Source organism: Panthera leo, chromosome B4, assembly GCF_018350215.1.
Source record: "Panthera leo isolate Ple1 chromosome B4, P.leo_Ple1_pat1.1, whole genome shotgun sequence".
Classification (NCBI taxonomy): domain Eukaryota; kingdom Metazoa; phylum Chordata; class Mammalia; order Carnivora; family Felidae; genus Panthera; species Panthera leo.
This window is the reverse complement of record NC_056685.1, coordinates 15,433,456-15,458,573: the sequence shown is the minus strand read 5'-3', so window position 1 is coordinate 15,458,573 and position 25,118 is coordinate 15,433,456. Positions and strand designations below refer to the sequence as shown.

The following is a 25,118-nucleotide window of genomic DNA, read 5'->3' as shown; positions in this document are numbered from 1 at the left end:
GTATTGCTTTCCACCAGCTCACCAATGTGTACATAGCCCATGGACCGTGGGCCCCATAGATGTAAATCTGAAGTTCTGAACTATTAACCCTGTTGTCTTAATTTGTAGGCATATGATGGCATAAGCCCCACAACTGCCCGCCTTGCCAGAACATGTGGAAGACAGCCGCTGGCTAGCCCCATCGTTTCTTCGGGAAATAGCCTCTTGTTGCGATTTCAGTCTGGCCCTTCCAGACAGAGCAGGGGCTTCCGAGCTCACTTCAGCCAAGGCAAGTGCCGCGTGTCTCTGTGTGTGTCCCTGAGGTACCCGCTGTCTGTTCTGGAGTGCCCTTCCTGGTGCCGCAAAAAAAAGGAGGCCAGTGCTCAGAAATCGGTCCCAGCTTTCTACTTAACAGGCGACAATTTAAATAGAGCAAAGGAACTACGATTTGCAATTATTCCACCAGTTGATCCTTTAAGTTTACGATCGTCTAACAGGTGACGCCGACTTCCTTTGGATCTGTGTGTCTCTCAAACGAGCTTTCAGAATGATATTTCAGAGCATTTTTAATACTATGGTCACTGTAACAAAGTGTTTCTCCATATTTGTTCATGAGTAGATAAATTATCTAGCATTTGTCCAGGATTTTCTTCTGGGACAATTATAAATCACAAGGCTTGCGTGCAATGTAGAGTCTGGTGGTAACTAACCCTTGAGGTAGTGGTGCCCTGAATCCTGCTCTTGTCCACCTGAGGAATCGGTGTTGTTTTCCACTGTTTTTGTTCTTAACTCACCACTTCTCAGTTCATCCTTCTAGACTTTTTCACCGTTGCCTTTCATCCGGCCGTTCCTGAAGATGAATCCTTTATTCCCATGTCAGGGATAGAGGGCAAGGTGGAAGGAGTTGTTGGCCAGCTTCAGTTTGCCTCTGACTTTTACTCAGATCATCCTTGTCATTTCAAATACGGGTGGTCTGTTTAGTCATTGGTCTATTTGGAGCTTGCCTGTATCCTACAGCAAAGAGCCCTGGCTAGGGATGTTTTCTGGGTCGGGGTCTCTCAAAGATGCATTGTAGACTTGGGAGCAAGACAGAGTGCATGAATCAGCCACTCTGCAAAGAAAAGAATAGTTTCTTAATGCATTTCATTTTTCATTTAATTAATTACTTATGGTTTGCTTCAGAGTAAACAATGTCCCCAGGAGGTCTCTTCTGGATTATTACAAAGCCTCCTCCCGCTCACCCACCCTTTCCCCATCTTCCTCCAAAGTCAGCTCCCAAAAGCCCCACTCCAGCCATGCCCTTGTGTGCTCCGTGAATCTGTCCTGGCTCTTCATCGCATGGAGAATGGAGCCCCAGATTCCTCCAGATGTTACCCAAGGGTCCTGGAACCTTCCCCAGTCTTTTTTTTTTCCCCAACACCCTTCAGGAGCCCCATACTTTAGCCAAGTCTGCACAGTCGCAGGCCTGACCCTCCTCTGTGTCTCTTGCTGGACTATTCTTCCTCAGCCCCACTTCCTCCTCCAGCCACTCTCCTCCGGGAGACACCCCTTACGCTCCCCAGCTGGCCAGACTCTCCCGTCTGCACCGCCACAGAGTTTTGCGTTTCTCTGATAACACACAGCCATCCTATGCACTCTTGTTCAATTGACTATTTATTTTCCAAACAATAAATAAATAAAGTTGCTCAGAAACAGATTATCCCTATACCTCTAATTTATGAGCGGGCAGAGTAAGTGGACCCATACTAGAGGTTTGTTTCAGTGGCTCAAGCAGTTCATAGCCGCTTCATCTTTTGTCCTCTGCCCCTCCCCACTTCCTGTAATTGAAGAATATTGTTATAAACGTACGGTGCATTTCCATTTTCTCATGGTTTATGTGCAGCTTCCTTGGCAGAGTACTTCCTGGGCATGTGTTTCAGAAATAGGAAAACATCATTTGTGTTTTTACTCATCAAATAATTGTTTTGTGCAGTCAGTAGAAATCAAAAGTATCTGACGTGCGTGTGTGTGTGTTTGTGTTCCTCAGCCTGTGGGGGCTACATCCTTACCGACTCATCTGATACTATATCCTCTCCATTGTTCCCTGCCAAGTATCCACACAATCAGAACTGCAGCTGGATAATTCAAGCTCAGCCTCCATGTAAGTAACAAAAAAGAAAAAAGGAAAGGAATCCAGGATGGATGGTGTCTGTGGGAAAGTCCATCTATGACTAATGTTCCCGTCTCCTCAATGGTAACAATTGATGGCCTTCCTCTTCTTTTTTTGGAAGTCCCCATTCCTGATGTGCACAAGAACGAGCACTTCCTAATCTGATAGGAAAGTAATTTTGACTGTTTATTCTTAAGTAAAAAAAAAAAAAAAAATTTAAGGTTCAAGGCCTAACAGAGGAAAAAGAAAAAAAACAAAAACCTGTAACCTTGCTGTATTGACAGGCACGTGAAATTGGGGATAAGCAAAAATAACTGATAAATAGTTTTTGACACATGTGCCTTGAGTGTGGTAGATATTCGGGACAGTTGCCAAATGACTAAATGATGAATAAGAACCACAAACTGAAAAATTAATAACTCATAGTTTGGGAATGTGATGCCATAAGCATATCGATCTTCGATCAAAGTGGAAGCTGATTATTAAACCGGGCCTCTCGTGCAATGCATGTATTACAGAAAATTCTAGCACACGGCCTGGAAGAAACACTTAGTGAGTGTTTACATAATTTTCTTTTTAGAATTCTAGAATCATATTTTTTGACCTGGTAACAACCTGGTGGTAAGAATTACTGTCCACAGTTTCCAGACAGAGAAAAGGAAGAGACCTCTCAGGACTCAAAGCAAAATGATTGCAAAGAGGGTGATCCCGGGGCCATCACGCATGTTTCAGAGGGGCCCTGCCCTTCCTTGAGGTATTTGGGAAAAATTTATGATTTCAGCCATAATGTAGGAAAGGCATTAAGTTCTTTACTCTGCTTTACGATTAATCACTTTTGTGACAATAAGCAAATCCACTTAAGCCAGCGAGGCCCCATTAGCTAATCTAAAAAATGATAAGTTTGACTTCAATATTTTCTAACACTTCAATATTTTCTGACTAGGGATGTTAAGAGGTAACAAAAGAATATGTTTATTACCATGCATGTGATTGGGGTCTTGGCGAAGTAATCCTTAGCCAAAGAAAGTTGCCAGCTGGCCAGAAACTAAGCCTTCGATAAGGAGCCCCCTGCCTTGAGCTGAGCGGTTTTGCATGTAAGGATAATTTCTAATGAGTTGTAAAGCATTTAGATGAAAGATCTCACTGGTTCAAAGACAGATCCTATTCTGAAGATTAGGGACCCTGGATGAATAGCAAAAGAAAAAACACACCCAGGCACTTGCTGTTTTGCAAGTAATTCAAAGCTTTCTTTATAAATGACTCCAAACCTCTAGGGTCCTGGCTCTGGGCTTCAGGTAAAACTAAGAGAGCTAGGCTGTGCGTGCCAGGGGGGTAGGAGCATCTCATTTACAAGTCAGTAAACTAGTCAGCCAGCAATGGCTGATGCAAAAAGTGTAAAGACCGTATATTCCGACAAGCACTCCACGTGGTCTCCGTGGAATGAACATACCCCAGGGCCCTCTTATTTACCACCATCAGCATTTCAGATTCTGGAAGCACTTTCAAAAAACATTGATTCTGTCGCTCTTCAGAGGAGCCAAATGCGTCGCTTCCCTGCTGGAGAACCTGCAAAGGAATTGATCAAAGGATAAACCTCGCTCCCTGTATGTTTTGTTTGCCAGGGCTCTCTTAGTCCTCTCTCCTTCTCTTGCAGTCAATCACATCACCCTCTCCTTCAGCCACTTTGGACTTGAAAGCACTGCAATGTGTACACAAGACTTTTTAGAAATTTTGGATGGCAAGTATGATGACGCACCCCTCCGAGGTACCGCAGCGCTCACGCACTCGTCTGTGGCCCTGACTGGGTCGTATTTATATATTTACCTACGTATATGCTGTTATTGGAGGTTGGAATGGTTCCAACAGATAGGAAGAGCAATATAAGCCAAGTAAAGAGAGTTAGAGGGTAGGATAGCAAGAGTGAAGGTGGGGCTCAAGAAACACAGCTTGTTCACACTCAAGGACATGAACAGTTTATGTATTTTTTCTTTTAATTTAAAAGTTGCAACTGCTTTAGAGAGTAATGAAATTCAGTCCGTCCTGGCATTAGATAGCATTCCGTGAGAAATTTCTTGTTAATATATGACCGGTTCTTATATTCGAATTGAGCATGGTCCTTCTGGTTTTGTCCTCAGTAGAAGCATTGGGGGAAGGAAGGAAGGAAGGAAGGAAGGAAGGAAGGAAGGAAGGAGTGAAGGGAGGAAGAAGGGAAGGAAAGAAGGAAGGAGGGAAGGAAGGAGGAGGGAAGGGAGGAGAGAAGGAAGGAAGAAAGGAAGGAAGGAAGGAAGGAAGGAGTGAAGGGAGGAAGAAGGGAAGGGAGGAAAGAAGGAAGGAAGGAAGGAATAACTAAATAAACAAAGCAAAAAATACAGCAACAAACACACACATGGGAATTCTGATTGCAGGACATCCCGGTGAAATTAAAGAATGCTGCTATCTAGTTTCTGAAATATCTTCAAGTAAAATCATCTCAGGTTATTTAAACTTTCTCCATGAGGTAGTCATCTTTGAGCTTTGGCATACAAGTTTCTTATCCTGCACTAGAAGACAAACTCCATCAGAGGAGGGACTTTGTTTTGCTGGTTGCTCTATTTCCAGGGCCCAGAGCAGAGCCTGGGACAGTAGTGGGCAATTGATTCCTCTCTGCTCTATGCGGTCCTGATCGCATTGCTTGGGATGTTTATCTGTAAGCATTTGACCAAGGATGAAGGGATATTATTTAACAGACACTTACATAGCACTTCACTTGTGCTGAGTGCTATTCTAAGAACTTTATAAATAGCAACTTGGTCAATCCTCATACCCTTATGATAGAGGTCTCATTATTATTGATAGTCTCTTTTCTCCAGTGGGGAAACTGAGGCACAGAGAACGTCAGTGACTTATCTCAGGTCGCGCCTCTAGCAAATGGCAGTGCTAGGAGTTGAATCCATGCATTCTGGCTCCACCATCCACACATTTATTTTTTGGCCATAATGCTTTGCTTTGAAGCATTAGTGCATTTACTTGCGCAGGTCCATACTTGGCTAGAGATTTTAGCATTCCTTCCGCTTGGAGCCAGGTTGTCTACATCTTTCTTACCTCCCCCTGATATTCTTCAATGTTTATAAATCATATCTCCTATGCTTGTCTTTATAGTTTATATTTAACTCTCAGGCACTGTCCCAAACACCGACCCTGCCTTAAATTCTCCAAATAGTGACTTCTGCTTTTTGCTTCCATCTCCTGTGGTTCTAATAAATGCACATTTACTAGAAGTGACAGTCTGTGCCATGTGCCACGTGATCGCTCGTTCTTTTTGTCCTTTTCCTATCCAGGCCGCTACTGTGGTGCCTCCATGCCGCATCCCATCACTTCCTTTAGCAATGCTCTGACGCTGAGGTTTGTCTCAGATTCTAGAGTGAATTCCGAGGGTTTCCATGCTACATACGCCGCGTCATCATCAGGTAAGAGGAGTCAGCAAATGGCATTACTGGGTTAAGAGGGATGTGATAGAAAGCCTCAGTTTGTTATTTGGGACTGCCGTATCTTCGGAATTGGGAGCCATTTCCCTGAGCCTACCTCTGGGACGAACCTCTCCGTCTTCCAGTTGAGGTTAACCTCCTTGTAAATTCTAACAGTAGTAAACTCTGTGCGGCGTCCTCTTTATCCACTCATCCACTGGCGGACGCTTGGGGTACTTCCTTACCTTGGCTCTTGCGGCTCATGCTGATAGTGAGCTCCGGGAGTGGGGAGGATGGGTTGGGATGATGTCGGAATGGCCAGTGTGCTCGCTCCTTCGTGACATGTCTGTTAAGCCAGCCCCTGACTGGCAGTGTCCGTCGGCATCTCTTCTGAATGGACAGCTGCTGTTCTCCAGTCTCCCTGGCCTCACGGCTGGGCTCAGGCCGGTCTGGGTATTGTCACTGGTGGCAAGATGGATGGTGGCATGGTGGGAGGAGGGGAGGGAGGAGTCACCGGTACTGGGTCTGTCGGCCAGGGGTGTGCTGTTTGTCAGCTGCCAGCTTCCTGATTATTGGCAGTTAAAAGCACAAAACACCTAGAAGATGTGTGTGTGTGTGTGTGTGTGTGTGTGTGTGTGTGTGTTCTCTTGAGAGACAAAAGCTGGAACATTGCCTTCTTTTCAGGGCCAGTGTTGAAAATCATCCTGGCCAGAAACAGTGAGTGGTTGTGGAGTTAAAATAAGTCTTTTATTATGTGAAGTTATAGTTTGCAGCAAGAAATGGCTTTGAGAAGAGAAACGACAGAGATTCCTTCTGATCTACCATATCCTGTGGCTTATTTTCAGTCTTCATAATCTTTTCCTTATTGTATATGACATGGATTGTTTTTTCATTGGAAATGGAAATAGGATATCTTTTGATCCTGCTAACAGCTCCGGTAGAGTTATTTCTCCTTGTCCTTATGGTATCTTATATTCGATCTTCACTCTGGCACTCACTTTGTTTCTCTTTTCTTCCAGCTTGTGGTGGAACCTTCCACATGGCTGAAGGCATCTTCAACAGCCCTGGCTACCCGGAAGTTTATCCCTCTAACGTGGAATGTGTCTGGAACATTGTCAGTTCCCCTGGCAACCGGCTCCAGCTGTCTTTTATGTAAATCCCTTTTTTTTTTATGGTGTATTGTTTCAGTGTGAATAAATCTGCAGGAAGGAAGCACGGTTACTAATAGAATGGACAACTAATAGCATGTGTCCAAGCAACTGTTAGAGAACATGGTGGGAACTTTAAGAAGACTGTTTCCAAATTTCCTCTGTTTAGTCATAGTTTGGGTTATAAACGGTATTAAAATTCTTGAGAATGGTTCTAGAACGCTGCCTAACATTATGAGAAAGATATGCCTAAACTCTTAGTGCACTAATTTGTGGAATGTTTATTTTCAGAGAACAGTAGCTGTATCTTTTTCTGAATCAGACACATTTAGAATCTTCCAGAGAAATACTAACCTTCTTTCTTCCAGCAGGAATCCCCATCACAATCAAGCCTTCCTTACCCCGTATACCATGTCTCTACCCCAATCCACCTTACCCTTCTACTCCATCCAGAAGAATAATTTTGGAAGTTTTTAGGAACTTAGTGGTTGGTTTGTACAATCACTGGCATGTTCCTCATTAAACTATGGATATGGAATTAATAGTAGGATCCTGCCACATTCAGAGTGGTCTTAGATTACATTAAATAACAATAATGTGCTTTTCCTAGAAGTGGATAGTGAAAAGCACACGGTAAGAGACATAAGACTTTTTCATCCATCAGTAGACAAGTACCTGTGACGCGCCAAACCAGTGGTAGACAAACACCACTTAACAAACACCGAGCGAAAAGATTTCAGTGTTTACATTGCCGCTTTAAATGAAAAGTTACTTGTTATATCATATTCCACATTATTGGGCATCGTTTGGGATTGCTAATTCCGTTTTTGAAGAGAATAGAACAATTTCGCGTAGAGAGCAGAGGATTGTTCTGAGGACACCGGCCTGTTTATTCAAAAGTCTTGTCCCTTGTCCTCGAGGAGCCGTACTGCGCATCAAGAAAGGATTTAAATGAAAGAACAGTCCCATTTGTGGGCCATGTTCAGACATCTGAAGTTGCTTTCTTTCAGTCCATCAATCAGACAGTGCTCTTCAGGGAACAAGTGGCATTGTGTTAAAACAAAGACACCCGCTGAGTGCCTGAAAGGCAAAGCAAGGTTAAGCTGCCACATGGGAAAGAAATTTTTGTTTGCTTTTGTCTTTGCTAAAAGCTCAAAGTTCTTTGGGGGGGGGGGGTTCTCTCTCTCTCTAATTTTTACCTGATACATATGTCTTCCTTTCTTCAACAAATATGTGTAAGCCCTACTGTGTGCTCACATAGTTAGCACATGTTACTCCCATGCCCAATGCTTTATATACAATGATGAATAAAACATGATTGTTGTTCTTGTGGTAAAGCCCAAAGTCCTTCCCATGGCTTACGAGGCCTCATAACTGCCAAATGAATGGGCTTCTTTTTTGGTCTTTTTCCTTTGAGTCTCTACCATACTCACATTATTGACTAATCTGACATTCCGTGGGTGCCAGGAATGGGCCAGGTAAGGGAATGTTTAAGATAGACATCCCATTTCTTGATGAGTTACTAATAAATTCAGGCCAAGAAGTTATTTATTTAAACCTAAAGAGATCCATTCCATCTACAGGACCACCGTTAAAGATGTCAAATGTCAAATGTGTAGCACAAGGTTGATGCATACCAGATGCTCAGCGCATGTTAAGTGATCTCACTCTGCCTTTTCTAAAATACCTTGTGTGGCATTTCACAGTTAAATAAGAAGGGCGATGCTGAGCTCTTTCTAGAAGATAGGAGATAAACACAAAATGCTGGTTCATCCACTTCACTAAATCCCAGTTATCATATAGGCAAATCTTAACGACTCAGCCTTTTCCTTTCTCATCCATAAGAAGTTAATTTTGGTTATTTTGTGTTACTTGCTTGAGTTTTCTTTGTAAAACAAATTTTGTAGAATGCAAGATGTTCCTCTTTATGTACAGGATAATGAGAAGGGCTTTATGGCAAGGCCTGTGAGTTATTTCTGCCCTGGTCTAAACTGTATCCAGATGGGTGCTTGGAAACATTCCCTGGGGTTGTGTGAGAAGCATATGGAATACGTCAAGTTCAAAATCATGGGGTTTGGATTGTGGACCCTGTGGTGAAATTGAATAGGGAGAAAAACCGGAGAAATTATGGTTGAATCTGTAACGAAAAGGAGGAGGGAGAAATAGAATCTAAAAAGGAGTTTTTTTGTAAAACAGATATTTAAAGGAATTAACAGAAAATATATTTTATGCTTGCAGAGTACTTTTAGAAAGTGACTGATCTTGGTTCAAGAATCAAAATGGGATAATGAGAAACAGCGATTGTACTATTTTTGTTCCACATCATATTTTTACTAACAGATTTCAGCCAAAGTATTTGGAAAGAGGGTAGATTTGCTTATAAAATGTACCGGCCTAAAACAAAGACTTCCAAGAAAACAATAAGCTTTTTTAGAAGTTTAATTTGACTCTTATAGGCATCATCCTGCCATCATTTCTGACCAAATGTCTTTTCTGTAATTTGTCACTGATGGCACCAGTATGGCACTCAAACAGAAAAGACCTCCACTTAGTAATCTCCTGGACAGTTGGACCTTACTGAAATGTACACACCAGTCACCTGGGATCTTGCGAAAACCCACATTCTGGTTTAGTTGGTTGGTGGGTTCCGATTCTTCATTTCAGCAAGTTCTCAGGCAGTGCGGGTGCTGCTGGACCACAGATTGCCTTTAGTAGAAAGGTTTAGATTCAATTTCATGTAAACCGCCTGCTGAGGAAAATGATCTCTTTCTTCTCTTCTTACTTTCGGGGAAGCAAACCCAAAACCAAACAGTTTTAGCATATTTCACATTGTTGATGATATTATGGGTAATAACACCGAGCCTGAATTTAAGTGCTAAACATGGCAGTCATCCTAAAGATGGATTCAGAATGATTCCTTGCCAGAAATGATTGTGGATAGAAGCTTTGTATTACAAAGAATGAATTGTCAAGCAAGACAATGGGCCTAAGGGCAAATGTGGAGTTGGGTTAGCTTGATGTGGATTTTTCTTGATTTCTTCTGCTATTCAGTGACGGGTCATAGCTTGCTGCTAAAGCTGTGTCTAGAATATAGATACAGATGATCTATATTGTAGTACCTCACCTTGGTAGGATTGTGAGAGCGACAGCTTCACTGTTGGTCTGGCTAGAGACCTACCAATGCTAGCATCTGGCTTGAGAAGCAGTGGTAGAGCAAATCTGACTTCTTTGTTCCAGCATCCTGGTAGCGAATGCTCAGAGGTGTGCCTGATACACTGGTCCCATAGAAGGGCTTGAGGTGCCCAGAACCTCCAGGCTGGTTCTCTGTCACTCTAATCCATTAGCTGAGATAGAGTCCCAGGAGAACCCTCTACTTACCGTCATGTGAAATCTTGTAACACAAAATGTTGAGTGTTGACTGAAAAGTACACACAATAGAGAAGGAAGTTTTCTATTCTTGTGACTTTTTCCCCCCCTTTCTGGCAGTTTCTCCTCTATAGTCTTTCCAGGTTATTCTTTCTCCTTTTTATCTTGTCTTTCCTCTTCTCAGGAAAAACTCCTTCCAATTACTTCTGGAAAAAGAATAGTTTGCATACACTTTCTCTACAGTTTTTAACCGTTACTTTTTTTTCTTTAAAAATTAATTTTAAATAAATAAAATGTTGCAGGGTAGCAAAAGTCCCCCTTACTTACTCATCATGGAGTTACCCTGTATCTTGAATTGCATATGTATCACTTTCATGCGTGTTTTCATAATTTTATAGCTTTGTTTTTCTATATATACACTAAATTACATATGTAATAATATGAGTAGCATGTATAAATCTCCATACACACTACATAGTATTGCTTTCTGTTTTATGTTTTATAGAAATGGAATCCTACTTGTTGACTGGACTGGAATTACACTGAATTTATACATTAATTTTCGGGAGTATCTTTATTGACTCTTCATATTCTTGAATTTGGAATATCTCTGCATTTATTGTGTTCTTCTTTTATGTTCTTTGTTAAACTTTCACATTTTTAAAAATAGAGCTCTTATCGCTAGACACCTCTTTTTGGCTGCTGCTACTGCAAAGGGAATCCAGTTAAAATTTACAGACATAACCTGGCCACTTTACCAAAAATAACACCTCAAATTAATTTTTCCTCCTAGAATTGTTCACTACCTCCTTATATGTCTACTTATTTATTATCTATCTCTCCTTCTTGAATAGAAGCTCCCAAAAGGGCGGAAAATTCTCTATGTTCTTCACCGTCCTACCCCACAATGTCTGGCAACATGGAAGACAGTAAAAATTGTTGAGTAGGTGTTAACTAAGTTGCAGTTTCTAAATTTTTTGTTGCTGGTATAAGGAATCCCTACCGATTTCTGTATGTCTTATCCAGCCACCATTGTATTCTCTAGAATAACACAGATTTTCTTCTTTCTTTTCTACTGCTGTATATTTAGTGCCGAGAAGAGGACCTCACACATTAAGGTGCACAATAAGTATTTATCAGTGAATGAGCTCTCCTAAATATTAACTTATAGCTCTTCTTTTCCAATCCTTACAACCTTTCCCCCGTTTCCTTGTCTTGTCTCTCTGGAAAACACTGTAGTGTAATGAGGAACAAAGTGATGAGAGCAGGCTCCCTTGTGTTGTTTCTGATTCAAAGGAAATGCTTTGAAATTTTTACTTCTAAGTATATTTGCTGCAGGCATTGGTAGACGTTTGTCATCCCATTTGGAAAATTTCCTTCTATTCCTAATTTTCTGACTATTTATGATGAGTGGGTGTTGAGTTTTATCCAATGTTTTCCTGCAATTGTCATGGGTTCTCTCTTAATATATTTTGCATCTATCTTTGTTAAGTGTGTGTGTGTGCATGTGTGTGTGTGTGTGTGTGTGTGTGTGTGTTTGTGTGGTGTGAATTTTCTTATAGACCTTCTAATCTTTTTAAAAAATTGTTTAAAGTTTTATTTATTTATTTATTTATTTATTTATTTATTTACTTACTTATTTTTAATGTTCACTTATTTTTGGGAGAGAAACAGAGCATGAGTGGAGGAGGGGCAGACAGAGAGGGAGACACAGAATCCGAAGTAGGCTGCAGACTCTGAGCTGTCAGCACAGAGCCCGACGTGGGGCTCGAACTCATAGACTGTGAGATCATGACCTGAGCTGAAGTCGGCCGCTTAACCAACTGAACCACCCAGGTGCCCCTTATTTATTTATTTTTAGAGAGAGAGAGAGAGGGAGGGAGCGAATGAGCAGAGGCAAGGCAGAGAAAGGGAGAGAGAGAATCCCAAGCAGGCTCCATACTTTTGGTGCAGAGCCTGACACAGAGCTCGAACTCACAAACCATGAGATCATGACCTGAGCCGAAATCAAGAGTTGAACACTTAACCAACTGAGCCACCCAGGCACCCCTAGGTCTTCTAATCTTAAAGCATTATTAGTCCAACTTGATTAGATTTATATATTTTACAAACTGATGGATCCATGCTGCTTATATTTTATTTAGGATTTTTCATCTATATCGTTAAGTGAGGTTGACCTATACTTTTCTTTCTTTGGCTTCCCTTGACTGGTTTTGTTCTCAAGATTATACTAACCTTGAAATGCTGGAGACTCCTTTCTATGCGTTGTTACAGTTTGCCTAACATTGAGGTTGGGCTATTGATTTCATTGAAGCTTTGAAATTCCCCCAGAAAATCATCTGGGCACAGATTTCTGTTTTGTGTCATCTGTGGGCAACTTTAAATACTGATTTTTTTTTAGGTGTTTCTTTTTTTTATTTTTGTTTTTGTTTTTTTTTCTTCAGCTTATTGTGACATAAGATACGTTTACAATTCTGTGCAATCATCACTATCATCCTTTTCTGAGACTTTTCCATCATACTAAACAAACTCTATACTCCTTAAACATAACTCCCTGTCCCCAACCGTCGGTAAACTATCCTACTTCCTGAATCTACAAATTTCTCTATTCTAGTTTTCACATTGAAGTAGAATCATACATGTCCTTTTGTGTCTGGCTTATTTCACTGAGCATAATGTTTTTAGTGTTCATGTATGTTGCAGCATGTATCAAAATTTCATTCTGTTTCAAGGCTGAATCATCCAGTGTGTATATAAAATGTGATTTTATATATAGATAGATAAATGCATAGCTGTATCTTGTTTTGTTTATCAACATTTTATATATCAAATTATATATAACTATGTGTAATTTTATTTATATATAATATATATAATTATATAACTATATATAGCTTTGTTTGTCCAGTCATTTGTTTATACATTTTTGTTTATCCATTTTGTTTCTCCATTCATCTACCGATGGACATTTGAGTCGTTTCCAGCTTTTGGCTATTGTGAATAATGCTTTTATAAATATTGATATACAAATGTTAGTTTCAGCCCGTGCTTTTAATTTCTTTGGGTATATACCTAAAAGTAGAATTTGGTACATACCTAAAAGTAGAATATGGTAATTCCATGCTTAACTTTTTGAAGAATCGCCAAATTGTTTTCTACAGTGGCTGCTCTATTTTACATTCCTACAATGCCTGAGAGTTCCAATTTCTCAACATCCTCATCACCATTTGTTATTTTCCATTTTTTAAATAATAGCCATCCTAATGGGGGTGAAGTGTTACCTTATTGTAGGCTCCCTTTGCATTTCTCTAATAACTAGTGACTGAGCATTTTTTCATGTTCTTATTGGCCATTCATAATATATCTTCTTTGGGGCACTGCATTTTCAGTTCTTTTGCTATTACTTGAGTTGTCTTTTTATTTTTGAGTTGTAAGAGATCTTTTATATTCAGGATACTAGTATGCTCTTGCATTTTTTATTTCTCTTGGGTAAATATCTTGGAGAGGAAGTTCCGGGGCATTAACTGGATGTATATTTAGTATTACAAGAAACTGCCAAATAATTATTCAGAGTGGTTCTATCAGTATACATTCCCACCAGAAACACATGAGACTTCCGGTTGCTGTATATGCTTGCCAAACATTTGATCTTGTCAGTCTTTTCTAGTTTAGCCATTCTGAAGGGTATAAAATGATAGCTTACTGTGATAGTTAATTTACACTGTTCTGGTGACTAATGACATCAAATATTTTGGACATTCTCATCAGCTATTCACTCAACTTTTGTTGAAGTGTCTGTTCAAATCTCTTGTCATTTTTAACTTGGTGATTTGTTTTTTTCATGTTTTTTTTTTTGGTAGGAATTCCTTTTATATTCCAGAGATGAGTCCCTTGTTAGATATATGTTTTGTAATGATCTCTTCTTCCCCCTACACAGTCTGTAACCTGCCTATTCATTTTCTTCGTCATGTCTTTAATGAGAAATTTTAATTTTTGATGAAGTCAAATTATTAATTTTTTAAATCCTATGGGTAATGCCTTTTGCATTATATCTAAGGAATATATGCCTTCCCCAAGGTTGTAAAGATATTCTCTGTTTTATTCTAGGAGCTTATGGTTCTAGCTTTTATGTGTATATCTAGGAGGAATATTAAATTACTTTCTGTGTGTGGAGAGAAGTAGAGGTTGAGGATTTTTTGTCTTTTCTTCCCTCTATAAGGATATTCAGTAATTGAAACACCACGTGTTAAAATGACTTTCTTTTCCCCATTGAATTATGTTGGCAGCGTGGATTGGGCTGTATTGGTGGGTTCTTCTCTGGACTTTCTCTTTTGTTCCATTCAACTCTTTGTCTACCCTTGCACTAATACCACACTATCTTGATTTTTAACAATTTTTTAAAGTGTATTTATTTTGAGAGAGAGAGAGAGAGAGAGAGAGAGAGAAATGAGCATAAGCAGGGTAGGGGCAGAGAGGAGAGACGGAATCCCAAACAAACTCTGTGCCATCAGTGCAGAGTCCAAACGCATGGCTCAAACTCATGAACTGTGAGATCATGCCCTGAGCCGAGATCAAGAGTTGGGTGCTTAACTGACTGCACCCCACAGGCCCCCCTCACACCGTCTTGATTATGTCCAAGTTTATAAAGCACTAAAGCTACATTCTGAAAGCATTCATTTAACACTTACATGTTCCAGACTCTATATGTTATCTGTGGCAATCATTGAGTAGATGTTTTTCCTGTCTTTCATTCTCCCATATCATCATAACTGCAGATTATAATACAAGTTGAATAGGCCGCATTTCCGAACTCTAGCCTCTATTGTTACAAATCCCATATTTCGCCTACCTCTTCAGAAATTAAGTACAGATGCCTTTGTCACTTAAGCTCTGGCAAAATTAGCCCATGATACTGCTTCAGCTGTGTCTCCTAATGTTTTCTTAAAAGTACTCAATGTTCTAACCAAACTAGAACTCTCACAGATTTCTAAATAAGCCTCACCCTTTTTCTGTGTATGTGCTCTTATCGACATGCGTTTTGTGCTCACCATTTCTGTACCTTAAGTCCAGCTAATGTTTATATTTCCATCTCAGAAACAATCTCTCTGTTAAGCTGTGACTGAGCCTCACAATCCGATGTGAGGCGTCTGCCTCCGAATCTTCGAACGCTTCTAGCTCCGAGGGCACTTTATGATATTCTACCTTATAATGTGTCTTGTCCTGTATTCCTGCCCAATCTTTCCCCCTAGAAAGAAAAGTCCTTGAAGGCCGTGTATTAATCTTTGCATCTCTGCAACAGGCATTTCAGCAAATTTGGGGAAAAGAAATTTTTGGAGTTGGCTCAAAGATAACGTGATTAAAGTTAAAGTTTTATAAAGAACAGTTATAAAGAAACCAGCAGGTGTTTCGGGATAATCTCAAAGCTTATTCTATCAGTTTAATCCTCCAAAACTCACTCTCTCTCTCTCTCTCTCTCTCTCTCTCTCTCTCTCTCTCTCTTTTCAAATTAGAACTTTCCAGTTGGAGGATTCTCAGGACTGTAACAGGGATTTTGTGGAGATCCGCGAAGGAAACGCCACTGGTACTTTGGTGGGGCGATATTGTGGAAATGTCCTCCCCCTCAATTATTCATCCATTGTTGGGCACAGACTGTGGATCCGATTTGTCTCCGATGGCTCAGGCAGTGGCATAGGCTTCCAAGCCACATTTACTAACAGTAAGTTGCTTCTCTTTTATCGATGGTTTCCAGAGAACATCCTACAAACTAGAAAGGATAACAAATTTTTTAGTAATGTAGTAAGTGAAGAATCCTGAACTCTATTCTCCTAGATTTGTTGTATTTGTGGAATTACTTCATTTTAAAATATATTATAAAAACTAAATTACATGTGCATGGCCCACCAGGAGCAAGGGAGAGTGGCTCTAGTAATCGTTTTAAGCTCGTTTCTACCTAATGTTATATTAAACTTTTTACATGATATTTTGTTAGAACCTTCTAACGTATTTAGTTCAGGTTGAGCATATTGATACCAAGGGTATTTCGTTTGAAGTCACAAACTCTCTATTCTTCAAATTCAAAACACTGAGTATATTTTAGGATTGAATTAAGTGCTCAGATATTATAACAACAGGGTTTTCTTCTAATAGAATATAATGTTAATATTTTTATTTTCTAACTTGACTTTTCCATAATTAGCTGTTTTTCACGGCATTCCAATATGCCTGTTTCTCTTGCCAAAAATTTGAAAACATGTCCCATTCTTTTGTAAAAAGGAAAATAGGTAAACAAAATAGAGAATGAGCCTGGTAATACCCCTTCACTTGTCATCAGGTCTCCTGGGGTCTGGGAACCCCTTTTCACATGAGAAGTTATCTCCTCTTTTCACACCATGCCACCTTCTTAGGAGATGAAATTCCATTCGCAAAATCACTGTTCTCCAAGGAATTAGTAGATAGTACAGAAATCAAAAGGGAAGCAATATTTCTTCCAGTGTTCAGAATAGAAATCACAGCCAATTAAAAGTCCATCCTTTTCAACACCCCTTGCCTTTTGTTTCTTTCATTTGATTAAAGAGCTATTCTAAGTACTTCTGATTTACTGCTCTGTTTTCCCTCCTAGTATTTGGCAATGATAATATTGTGGGAACTCATGGGAAAGTCGCCTCTCCCTTATGGCCTGGACATTACCCCCACAACTCTGATTACCAATGGATAGTAAATGTGGATGCGTCTCAAGTTATCCATGGTAGAATCTTGGAGATAGACATTGAAGCAACTCAAAACTGCTATTATGACAAATTAAGGGTGAGTATCCAAGGGCAATCAGTGTTAGTAAATTTTGGTGAATTTCTATTTGCAAAAACAAATCAAGTTAATGTCAGTTGAAGCATTTGTAAATCACATGGGGTGGCCTCCCTGGATCATGATTACCTCTTCTAGATTACCTATGAAAAGGTAATTCTGTCATTATATTCATTATCTTTGGATTCTCTAAGTTTTATTTTTAGCATTATTGTAATTTACCTCTTGGGCTTTGTCTATGTGTATATGTATATCTTAGTTAAGTATTCTCTCTCATATCTCATTTTCTTGTGTATTCTTATGTTAGAGTGTTAAAAGTTTGAAGGATCATTTTTAAATAAATAAATATAAAATTGTGGTGGTTATTGCCATCCAGATTTTGGTTACTGCATCAGTTTCAAAAACACTGTCACATTCTTTTTTCTTTTTTTAGCTTTATTCAGGTATATTCGACAAATAAATATTGGGTATATTTAAGATGTACAACTTGATATTGTAACCTATGTACACATTGTGAAATAATTGTTACAGTCAAGCTAATTAATACTTGTATCACCTTGCATGGTTATCATTTGGATTTTGTGTGCGTATATGTCTGTGTGTGTGAAAGAATATTTAAGATGTACCCTCTTAGCAAATGTCAAGTATATAATACAGAAACAGTACGATATATTTCAGTATTAACTGTAGTCACATTGCTGCACATTAGATCTCCAGAATTATTCATCTTGCATAACTGAAACTTTGTAACCTTTGACCAACATTTCCCCATTTCCCTCTCTCCCCAGCCCCTGGGAACCATCAGTCTACTTTCTCCTTCTGTGAGTTTAACTATGTTATCAGATTCTCAAAGGCCAGGATTCCATTTTATTCATCTTGGGTCTGCAGGGCCTCACCTAGAGTTCAGTACCTAAAGGTGCTTCGGATGTGTGGAAATCATTATTACATAGTTTGAAAAACAGCTTATCTCATAGCTTCGGCAGAGAAATTTATAACAATTTCAATGAACTTGTTCCAAATTATTTACAAAATGAAGTGAAGGATAGGAAATACGGTTGGATGGCATTTTTTCACATGTGCCGAAAAAAACAATGTGCTCCGTGCTATGTGTTTGTAACTATAAAAATATGTCTCTAAATAGGTAACTTCATATTTTCAACCAAATGAAAAAAAATAATTGATTTGAATGTGTGTTGAGCCCTCGCAAGCTGTCACTCTTTTGTTGTCATTAATGCTACTTTCCGACACCTGTCTGTTTAAACCTTTCCTTCTTCTTGTTGCTTTTTCTGTTACTTTTTAATTCCTTCCTTTGAGGCCCCAAAGCACATTCAATAAATTCTATTGTCGTACAACTATCTTGATTCCTAATTTTCCACCCCTAAATTTTACCGTAGATCAAATAATGAGTTATATTGCATACAGCTTATGAATTCATATAATTCTGCAGCAAAGATGAAATTATTTTAAAACACTTAAAATGTTTTGCAGTCATATTTTATATTTAATGGTGCTTTCTATTTCAACTGACATAGGGTGTTTACTTGTTTATTTTTTTCATTATGATGAAATTATAATAACAAGGCAACCTTTTAGTTTTCTTTTTTATGAAGAAAAATAGAGGTAATTACTTGAATTCAGTGCTGTATTATCTTTTTTTTTTTTTTTTTTACATGCAGATTTACGATGGGCTTGGTGTTTATTCCCGCCTAATTGGAACTTACTGTGGTACCCAGACCAAATCTTTTAGCTCCTCTAGAAATTCCTTGACATTTCAGTTTTCTTCTGACTCTTCAATCTCAGGGAAAGGATTCCTTCTGGAGTGGTTTGCAATGAATGTCTCTGTTGGACCTTCCCCTACGATTGCTCCAGGTACGTATTACCAAATGGTAATAAATAAAATTCTGTTTTTGGGTTTCACTGCATGGGCCTTCCCATAATAGGTTTCAAAGGGCCTTCCCTTAATAGGTGGCAAATATGTAAATTACTAAGAATAAGTGCAGCCCTAAAACCCTCCATATATATCAGGTGTTCTTTTAATTTCATAAATACGGCCTTTTGTAAAAACTGTACATTTGTGGTTTTTTTATATTTTTCCCATTATATTTTTTATATTAATTAGGGGTTTGATATCCATGAGGCATTCTACTTATAACTTCTAGAGACTCCTTTAGAGATCTCTGAAAATTTGATTTGTAAATGCTCTGCATGCACACACACACACACACACACACACACACACACACACACAATATTATGGGTCAGCTAGAAGACAGAAGTAACTGTTTTTCCTCTAGATTTCACTTTTTTTAAGTTTTTAAAAAAATGTTTATTTTCATTTTTGAGAGAGTGAGTGAGTGGGGGAGGGGCAGAGAGATTTGAAGCAGGCTCTGTGCTGAAAGCAGAGGGCCCGATTCAGGGCTGGAACTCACAAAACCATGAGATCATGACCTGAGCTAAGGTGGGAAGCTCAACCAATTGAGCCACCCAGGCACCCCTTTTCTAGATTTCATTTTAAATGTGCCTTCGGAAATGCTTCACTTTCTCCTTAGTTGGTCATAAACTCATGTTTTAAGGTAAAATTAGCCTAATTGTTAAACTTTTATTTGACTATGTTTAAGACATCCTTAATTCCCTTGGTAAGCAGTGTTTGGGGAGACTGATTTTTCCTTAAAATTTTATTTAAACAATTTTGAATGGCTTTTATGGGTTGTCATAGAAGTCTGACAGCCCAGTTTGGGGGATATTGCCAACCTTGGTATACAGTTGACCCTTGAACAACACAAGTTTGAAATGAAGGCGATTGAAAAAATCTTATATGAGAATTTTTTCGATAAACACAGTTCAGTACTGTAAATGTGTTTTCTTTTCCTTATTTAAAATTTTTTTTTTTAACATTTACTTATTTTTGAGAGAAAGAGAAAGAGAGAGACAGTGTGAGCTGGTGAGGAGCAGAGAGAGAGGGAGACACAGCATCTGGAGCAGGCTCCAGGCTCTGAGCTGTCAGCACAGAGCCGGATGTGGGGCTTGAACTTGCGAACCATGAGATCATGACCTGAGCTGAAGTCAGACGCTTAACCGAATGAGCCACCCAGGCGCCCCTCTTTTCCTTACAATTTTCTCAGCATTTTCTTTTCTCTAGCTAGCTTACTTTATTATAAGACTATAGCATGTAATACATGTAACATACAAAATATGTGTTAATTGACTGTTATCTGTAAGACTTCTGGTCAATGGTAGACGATTAGTAATAAAGTTCTGGGGGAGTCAAAAGTTACATGGATTTTGGGGGAACCTGCTGGCTCAGTCAGTAGAGCATGAGGCTCTTAATCACAGTGTCATGAGCTTGAGCCTATGCTGGGCACATGGGCTACTTAAAGTCATGTGGAATTTTTACTGTGTTGGGGGTTGGCACCCCTAAGCCCTGCACTGCTCAAGGATCAGCTGTACTTGATTGAGACACATTATCATAGGTTCTCATTGAAGAATATTCAAACTTTGAACTTGTTCTAAGACTAAATATATCCTAAAAGATTAGAGTCTATTTGCTTCTAACTTCTTGGGAATTTGTATTGGCAGAGGTAACTGATTAATGTATCATTCATACTTGTTTTCATTTAATGCACCTAGAATATTCTGTTCTGAGATGTTTTTTTCCACCCCCCCTTACAAGATGTTTCCATAAAATTGAATATGAATCTCTTTCTTAAAATATTAATCTACTTATCTAAGAGCAAAGAACCATCAGCAAGATTGCCAAATGCAGTTTGAAGCTATCCATTTAATTCTGGATAGCTCTTCTAAGTAAACTTGAATTAAGCTTTTTTTATAGCCACGAATCTCAAGTTAGAGAAAGAACCACTTACTCATGGAAAATATTATATCAACAAATATAATTTAGTACTCAAAAATGACAAATTTTCTTCTCATACTTAAGCTCTGTAATTAGATGAGTTAAGTGGATGAGTGATTATATCATAAATTTCATTTTCCTTGAGAACAAGGGAAGGTGAAAGTAAGAAGATAAGAGAATTTTATAATTTACTAGTTACCTAGATGATGGGGGGCATCGCATTCTGAAAGATTCATTAAAACTAAAAAAAAAATGTAAAAAGCTTAACATTTTAAAATATATATTGCACATTGTACCATCAGCATTTCTTACACATGCATATGTTTAGTTTAATTCAATAAATATTTATTGAGGATTTGCTATAGATACACTGAGACAATTAAGTAAAGGGACAAAGATCTGATCTCAACTCTCCAGGAGCTTAAAAATACTTGGGAAAGACAAAGTATTCATATGTCAGTTAAATAACAATTTAGTAATTAAATTATTTAATGACAAAGCATGTGGTACAGGCAGAAGAAAAGAAAGCAAAGGAAACTGAGCTTAATGTGGATGAGGATCATTTGAAGGAAATTAAACACATCGAGTAGAAGGTTAGTCAGCATATCAGTCAGGACACAATCAGTTATGCTGCGATAGCAAACAATTCCAAACTCTGAGTTGGTGAAAAATCATAAAGTTTCTTTCTGGTTTGTGTTACATATTCTTCTTGGATTAACTAAGTGCCTTGTCATCAGTATCACTGCATAGCCCAGGCTGTTGGAGCTGACATTGTTTGGGACATTGACTGTGATCATGGCCAGAGGAAGGAGAGCTCTGGCATGTCTCAGTACAAAAGTGCTCAGCTTAAAAGTGACAAAATTATTTTGCTCATAATTCATTGGCTCAAACTGGTCAAATGACCTCACTCAACCACAAAAGGATCAGGAATTGCAATGTCAGCATGTGTTTATAAATGAGGGAAAATGAATATTTGACCAAAAAGAATAATGACCCCAAGTCGGTTAGTTTGATAACTGCCTTTTATAAATTCAAGGTAAGAAATATTTTACATAAAGGAAAATCTTAACATTTGAAGACCCTGAGTAATATTAAAGTCTTCCACTTGAAAATTTCTTTCATTTGTCTCTTTTTTTCTTTACTTCTGTAGCCTGTGTAGAAATAGGACACAAGAATTAGGACCTAGTCCCATAAAAGTTTGCACTCACTTCCTGGTGATCCTAGTAAGATTCAAACATGTACTGGTATAAAAGTCAGAAACCTCTGGAATGGTGGGGTGAGGACCTCTGAAAAAGCATTCCTGCAGGAAAACAATGAGAACATTGTCAAAATTGTCAAGATCAGCTTTTGAGAACCCTGGAAATTCATCAAAGCTCGCAACAATCTAAAGAGCGTTTATTCAAGAATGATGGCTGAATCTCAGGAAAATAGTCAGCTTTCTGGCATCTTAATTCTCCCTATTTCCATCTCTCCCCTTGCCTCAGCTTTACAGTTGCCTCGCAGAATCCTCAACTATAGTTGCTGCAAAACCAGTAGTTGAGTGACTACTGGAAGGAGTAGAACAGGTTGAGAGCTACAGAAAACCTCCTATTCCTAAGGAATTACCATTATTTGACCTATCTGGCAGCTTCCTAGGAAAGCTCCATTCTCAGGACTTGTCTTCATTTGACCTGCCTCAGCGGTTGTTCTGTGCCCATAGCCCTATCCCCAGGGTGTTTGTAGAAAACAGTCAGTGGTGACTGTTTAACATCACAGTTATATGTGGCAGTAATACCAGGTGCAGCTAACAAGAGGGTGAATAAAACTGTAAAAGGAAAATCCTGGGGAATGAGATACCCATAGGGAGCTTTGGAAAACTCTGACATATTTCTGGAAGTTTAGAAAGCCACACACAGGTGCAGGACTGTGCACATGTCCAAGAGAGGACGTGAGGGCCCTGATCTCTCAACTCTATGTGATCTTGAGGGTCTGTGTAAGCAGGAAGTGAAGACTGAGGCAGAGTTGTAAACTGCCTACTAGAGCTTTATAGGCATATCCCAACACATGTAGACTTTAAGTTAGCTATTATAAATGTGTTGAAAACTTAAAAGGAACCACGTCTAAAGAATTGAAAGAAAATATGGGAATAATATATCACCAAACAGAGACTATCAATAAAGTGATAGAAATTATGAAAAGAAAAAAACCAACTAGAAATGTTAGAATTGAAAAGTATAATAATTGAAATTCTCTGGATGGGCTCAATTACAGATTTGAGCACATAGAAGAAAGAATCAGCGAACGTGCAGATAGGTCAATTGAGATTGGCCTGTCCATGGGAAAGAAGGAAAAAGACTGAAAAAAATTGTACAGAGCCTCAGAAACTATCAATTATACTAATATATGTACAATGAAAGCCCCAGAAAAGGAGGGAGATAAAGGGGGACAAAGAATATTTGAATACAGTGTCCAAATCCCAAATTTGATGAAAAATATTATTCTACACACCCAAGAATCCCAGTAAACTCCAAATAGGATAAGCTGTCTGAAATCTACACCTAGATAAGTCACCAACTATCAAAGCTGGAGAAAAAGGGATCATCTTCAAAGCACCAGGAAAAAGTGATCCATCATGTAAAAGAAGTCCTCACCTAGCTTCTCATCAGAAACCATGAAAGCCAGACAGCAGTGGAATGACATATTCAAAGTATTGAAATAAAAAGACTGTTGATTAAAAGTCAAAAGTCTATACCCAGCACATATATCCTCCAAACTAAGGAGAAATTCAAAGACTCCAAGATAAATGAAAATGGAGAGAATTTATTGCCAGCAGATCTACTCTAAAAGAAATTCTAGTGGAAGGCCTTAGACTGAAATGAAAGTACCATAGCATGTCTTGACAACTAATAAATAGTATATGCAGTAAGATAATGACATAAGTAAATATAAAGACATTGCAAATGCATTTTTGTTTGTAATTCTCCCGCTCTCTGATTTAAAGACAACTGTATCAAGCAATGACTATAAAACTGTGTTGATGGATTTGTAATGTTTAAATGTATAATTTTTATGGCAAAAATAGCATCAAAGGATGGGGATGGAAATAGAATTTTATTGGAGCCAAGTTTTGTGTACCATTCAAATTAAGTTAGTATTAACCCAAACTACATTGTTTCAAATTATGATGTAAATTGTAACTGCCAGAACAACCACTGAGAAAATAACTTAAAAATATACATAGTAGGGGAGCCTGAGTGGCTTAGTCAGTTGAGCATCTGACTCTTTTTTTTTTTTTTTAATGTTTATTCACTTTTTTGAGAGACAGAAACAGTGTGAGCAGGGCAGGGGCAGAGAGAGAGAGGGAGACACAGAATCTGAAGCAGGCTCCAGGCTCTGTGCTGTCAGCACAGAGCCCAATGTGGGGCTCGAACTCATGAACCATGAGATCATGACCTGAACCAAAGTCGGACGCCCAACCAACTGAGCCACCCACGTGCCCCTGAGCATCTGACTCTTGATTTTGGCTCAGGTCATGATCTCACGGTCATGGGACCGAGTTCTGTGTCAGGCCACAATGCGGAGCCTGGAGCCTGCTTAAGATTCTCTGCATTCTTCTCCTTTGCCCCTTCCCCACTTGCACGTGTTCTCTCTCTGTGTGTCTCTCAATAAAAATAATATATGTATGTATGTATGTATAGTAAAAAAAAAAAAAGAACAGGTGAATTAAAATGGTATACTAAAAAATATATATATTTAAAATTCCCAGGATGATTTTAATCAATCAATAACAATAACAAGGGTTGGCAAAAGCAAACAATAACAAGGGTTGGCAAGGATGTGGAAAAATAAGAACCCTGTGTATTGCTGGTAAAATTATAAAAAGTTATAACCACTTTGGAAAACAGTTTATCAGTTCTTCAAAAATTGAAACACAGGGTTACCATATGATCCTGCAATTACATTCCTAGTCATATACCTGATGGAATTGAAAACATATAGTCCACATAAAAATGTATAAACTGAATGTTCATAGAAGAATTCTTCATAATAGTGAAAAAGCAGAAGCAACCCAAATATCGCACAACTGATAAAACTTAATGTGATATATCCAGACAGTGGAGTACTGGACAGGCCTAAAGCAAGGAAATGAAAAGAATGAAGGAAAATGAAAGAAATACTGAAATATGCCACGGATGAACCTTAAACCATTATGCTAAGTGAATGAAGCTAGTCACAAAAGGCCACGTGTTGTCCGATTATATGTATATGAAATGGCAAGAATGGGCAAATCCATAGACAGAGACAGAAAGTAAATTAGTGGTTTCCATGGACTGGTAGAGTGGAAAATAGCCAATCAGTGGTAATTGGTATAAAGTGTCTTTTTGGAATGGTGAAAGTGTTCT

The 25,118-nt window shown here is 38.7% G+C and overlaps 1 protein-coding gene across 2 annotated transcripts in view; it reads left to right on the top strand.

The window, feature by feature from the left end:
• CUBN (cubilin) overlaps positions 1 to 25,118 on the top strand; it is a 273,247-nt gene that overhangs the window by 151,896 nt on the left and 96,233 nt on the right. For both annotated transcript variants that reach the window (XM_042945004.1, XM_042945005.1), the window contains 8 exons: positions 109 to 268; positions 2,006 to 2,119; positions 3,783 to 3,893; positions 5,446 to 5,574; positions 6,591 to 6,723; positions 15,596 to 15,801; positions 16,705 to 16,889; positions 18,563 to 18,755. In XM_042945004.1, coding sequence (XP_042800938.1) covers positions 109 to 268; positions 2,006 to 2,119; positions 3,783 to 3,893; positions 5,446 to 5,574; positions 6,591 to 6,723; positions 15,596 to 15,801; positions 16,705 to 16,889; positions 18,563 to 18,755 — 1,231 coding nt within the window. The remainder of the gene's footprint in view (positions 1 to 108; positions 269 to 2,005; positions 2,120 to 3,782; positions 3,894 to 5,445; positions 5,575 to 6,590; positions 6,724 to 15,595; positions 15,802 to 16,704; positions 16,890 to 18,562; positions 18,756 to 25,118) is intronic.